At 44.8% G+C, this 4,691-nt stretch overlaps 1 protein-coding gene across 1 annotated transcript; it reads right to left on the bottom strand.

Moving 5' to 3' along the window:
* Positions 1-1,826: 1,826 nt before the first annotated feature.
* Positions 1,827-3,913, bottom strand: LOC132235357 (RNA polymerase-associated protein RTF1 homolog). The gene is given in 1 exon segment (XM_059697605.1): positions 1,827-3,913. A coding segment is annotated over 1 exon segment (1,986 nt). The 5' UTR covers positions 3,867-3,913; the 3' UTR covers positions 1,827-1,880.
* Positions 3,914-4,691: the final 778 nt, after the last annotated feature.

Genomic DNA, 4,691 nt, shown 5'->3' with positions numbered 1-4,691 from the left:
GGATATCCTTTCATTTCTGCTATTTACTATTCATCCTTGTTTTATGCATATCTCTTTTAGAAGTCATTATTTTATGACCCATTGTGAAGTTGTTCAAAATCACCTAGTACATTTCTTAACTTCTTTATGCTTTCCAGGAAGCTTGGCTATACTGATTTTTGTGTTGTGTTCACAACCATATGTATATAAAATATATGCATAGAAAATTTTTACCCTTTGGAAATTTTTCACAAAGAAATTCTACTATAGAGAAGAGACTTGGGAGAAGGAATTAGTAACCAAACCTCCCAGTTTGCAGCTGATTCAACTGCTAGGAGGCAAAACGACCCAGCAATAAACAGTGAAAGCAATGGAAAAGGCTTGAGGAGTTTTGTGATTTTATCAGCAGATGGCAAGTATAATTTAATGTAGACAAACTAATAATTAATTGGGGAGCAAGAAGGCCAGTCCAGTGATGTGTCTAGGCAGAAAATAATCCTCTAACACAGAGATCAAGAAAAGGATTTAGGGATTATTCTTGAAAAATCATTAAAACTATCAGTCTAGTGTATAGTTCTGGGAACAAAGACAAACACAGGGTTAGCCAAGAGCAAGCACAGAAACTGGAGGTGGTACCTGTTAGTTTAAAAAGAACTTGTTTGATCTAGTTAGGAATATCATCATGTTAGTCATTATTATGTAAGAAGGTGACAGAAGAATGATAAAACCCCAACAATCAAATTTATCCACTTATACAAAAGGGTTGCAAACTCAAATGCCTTCAAGAACCAAGCAGCTGGATAATGTGTGAGTTGTCATGGTAAAACTTTGGGGAATGGTGGGAACTAGGTCAGAATGGAGGGTGCTTAAAGACTTTCAGATTCACACACATAGGCGCGGGCGCGCGCACACACACACACACACACACACACACAGTAGTGGCCCAATAAAACATGTATGGCTGCCCAATTCAGCTGAGGCCACCAATGTGAGTTCCTGCCTTAGAAAGTCTAAGTGCCTCTCTTCTGATCCCCCACTCTAATCTGAGGGTCCCTGGACAATAAGACTATTTTATTCAATCTTGTATCTAGCATGGCACTGAGCATATTGCTTTGCCCCATGAAGACTGGTTGGAAATGTTGCAATGATGAAGAAGCTCTAGGCTGTATATAGCAGAAAATGCTACTGACAGTTGCTGTGCCTGTTACTTTGTGGCTGCTGTGTCTGAAGCTGAATGTCTAAAAGAGCTCATGAGTGGGCCCCTAAGCCCACTCTGTGCTTGACTCAGCCTCACAGGACCTAATTTGCATGCAGTGTAAATTACGTATGTCTCTGTTATATATAATCCTGTGTTTTCTCTCCTATCTGCTCCTCCCATCAAGCTTGGCCTTTCTTCATCCCAGATCTTTCTCTCCCACTTTTCAGCAATATAAGAAATTTCTCAGTTGGTTTTTCCTTTTCTATCCCCTCATCCTGGTTCTTTTCTTTCCTGCTCATTCTCATTGTATCTATTCCACAAAAGATGGGTGGCAAAAACAATCTCGGTGATGTATGTCTTCCGGGGGTGTGATATTCTGGTTAGCAGAGTTCGTGTTGAACTGACATTTTACTACTCCTTTGAAATGCACAATCCTTTTCTGGTAGGTAATAGAAATCGATTAGCAATCAAGAAGTGCGTTAGGCTGATCTTAATTTTATTTATGTTTAAATTGTGTGCTGATATTACAAAAAAACCCACCCTATATAACAAAGCATAATAATGAAATGAATACTTGTGCACTCTATTTAGAGTCTTTTCCCAGTTTCTACCGCTGCTCCCGCCCAAAGAGGGCACATCAAAGGAAGAGGAAAGGCGGGACACTGATGGGCATGCAGGGTCAGAAGCAGCAGACTGGGTGAGCTCAAATAAGCCCCCGTCGTCTTTTGTAGTCTTCCAAGTTCAGAGATCTCCTTGGAGCCCCATCCTTGGCTGGTGGAGCCTTGGAGGTGATGGCCAAAGCCTTTGACTCTGAGCTGGGAACTTATAAATCAATCTTCACATCGAAATCATGTACTTTGAATAAGTCTTCTGAGAGGTCACTGGCTGACTTAGAATTCAAATCTTTATCCTTTCCCTGACCCTTGCTCATTTCCTTTGGGGCATCTGGTAACACTCCAGAACCATACTTTGCATTCAGCTGGGCCAAGATGGCAGCTTGAACAGCTGGGCTTCTGGAATTAGAAATGACGATAGGTGTGCATTTCCGCCTGGTAAAGGGATCCATCTGTTGGTTTTCCATGTTGTGACTTTCAGCCACAAGGGCCTTCTCAGACTTCACAATATTCCATTTCCGGTTCCGCTGGTTGATGTAACTAATAGCAGACATGTTCTTGGTCCACTGGCGGTGCAGGGCCTCTGCCCGCGCCTCCAGCTCATTCAGCTGGTCTTGGATTTGTTTGGCCTTGTCCTGATCCCCCAGGTCCTCCGCCATGGCCTTTTCCTTTAGCAGCTGAGTCTTCTTCTTGGCATAGTTAAGTGGAGCTTCCCTGAACCTTTCTTTCTCTTTTACAATCTCTTCAATGTCTTGATCATTGAATCTATAATTAAGAGCTTCTTTAATAGATAATTCCTTCTTACTGATTTCATCTAGAGTGGGCAACTGCATGCCAGCAGAAAACATCGCTTCTTTCCACTTCATGAATTCGCTTTCAGTGAATGCTTGGTTTGAGACAAACTCTAGGCGGAATACCCGTCGGGCATCGCCATGCCGTAGCTGTAGCCCTTTGTTTGTTCTGGTGCCACCAAGCTGGTAAACCTTGGCGGTTTCCACAACACCCGTGATCTCAGCAACCCGGTAAACTGGTTTGCTGTTGTGGTTTCCAATGCCAATCCGTACAAAACATCCTGTGACAGTTTTAGCAAAGAAGGGCGTATGACACCAATGTTCCAGCTTATGCCGTGATAACCGAACCCGATTCAGTTCTTCGGGTAAGGACACTGGTTGTGATTTCGGAGGCATCTCTTCTTCATCAGAGGATGGTGTTCGGGATGAGCGGTCTGTCTTTTCACTGGATTTGTCATCTTCTTCCTCCTCCTCATCGTCAGAGTATACGTCACTGGTTTTTAATGGCTGTTTTTTGGCGAGGAGCTCAGCTGTTCTGTTCTTCCATTTCTCTCTCTCTGCTTTTAGCTCCTCCATGGCTTGCGAATTTTTATCTAGTTTCTCATCCCATTTGGAACGCCGTTCCTTGTTGTGGGATGTTACCTGAGATTCTTGAATCTGTGTCAGCTTTTTCTTTTCTTGCTCTTCTTGCTTTTCCTTTTTTTCTTTCTTTTTGGCTGTTTTTAGTTTTTTCTTAATTTCAAATCTTCTTTTCAACACCTCCCTCTTCTCAATGCGGTTGAAGAGTTCTTGCTCTCTTTCCTTCTCTGTCATCTGCTCCAGACGAGCCCTGTCCTCCTCATCCCCCATGAGGTCTTCCCCATAGCCATCATGGAACTCTTCATCTTCAGAAGAGGAGTCAGAGTCTGAACTGGAGGAGGAGCTGTTGCTGTCAGAGTCAGACACTTCACCTTCCTCAGGGGCTGAGCTCTCAGCTGAACTGTCTTTGTCCAAACTGCCTGATGAAGCAGTTTTATTGACCTGTTTCTTCATGGTTCCTTTCTTCTCTATTTTTCTGGCCTTTCCTTTCTTATTTTTATTGCTCCCGAACGTGCACTCATCATCACTGTCTGACGTCTCAGAGTCTGAGGAGGCTGCAGGCCGACTGACAGGTGGCTCCTTCTCCTCAGAGTCACTGCGCTTCCGCTTTGCCAGGGGCAAGAGCTTCTGATCCAGGTTCTCGTCGCTGCCGCTGTCCTCCATGTCCAAGTTGATCGCCACGCGGCCTTTCCGCTTCTTTGCCATGGTGATCCCCCAGCTCCCACGCCGGATGCCACCCGGACTCCCCTCTAGTCCGTCTGCTAGTGGGACAGCCACTGCCACTGCCACCGTAGCGATGTTGGGGTCCAATCCCAGCAGGTACAGGGGTTCCCAAAGGTGTGGACAGAGTCGGCGAAGAAGGAATGATACGGACACAGCGTTCAGTTGATCAGCAGCCTAACCAGGTTCTCTAGCCAGGATTTAGCGAGGATCTCCAGCCAGGTTCTGTCTCTACTTTTCCTGCTACATCAGTATTTATACCAGTTGGTCTTAATCCTATCCATTCTATTCCAATGGTTAGGGCGTTTGTTATCTCCATTCCAGGAAGTAAAGATTAAGTAGCTTAAGCGTGATTGTTAGTAGTTAAAGTGATTAACTACCTGCCTGGCACTTAGCTAAGTGGTTTTACTGATAAAAATCCCCACCTGGGGAAACAAACTTTCTCGGAGAGGTGACCTTGGTTAAAACACATAGCACTAAGGGGAGCAAACATATTAAGAACAGTATGCCATATACCAGGTCCCTTGAAACATAAGCTGTGCAGATGTTTCTTCCCTGCAGTGACTGTGTCAAGCAGCAAGTATGGACCGGCTTCCGGCAAATTCCCCCCTTTTTATTTTTTAAATGATAGCGCGTGTAAATCAGAGGCCTGAACCCTCACTCCTTCTGAGGCAGGTCTCCTGCCCCCATGGCTGCTCCGCTTCCCACGCCCAGCTCAGATCGGGACCCAGGTAAAGACAGAGACTGGCTGACAGCAGCTGTCCTCTCACTGCAACAGGACTTGTTTCCCATTTCTACCTTGGACCACAG

The sequence above is a fragment of the Myotis daubentonii genome, chromosome 5 (assembly GCF_963259705.1).
Source record: "Myotis daubentonii chromosome 5, mMyoDau2.1, whole genome shotgun sequence".
NCBI lineage: Eukaryota > Metazoa > Chordata > Mammalia > Chiroptera > Vespertilionidae > Myotis > Myotis daubentonii.
The sequence above is the reverse complement of the archived record's forward strand: the minus strand, read 5'-3'. Positions and strand labels throughout refer to the sequence as shown.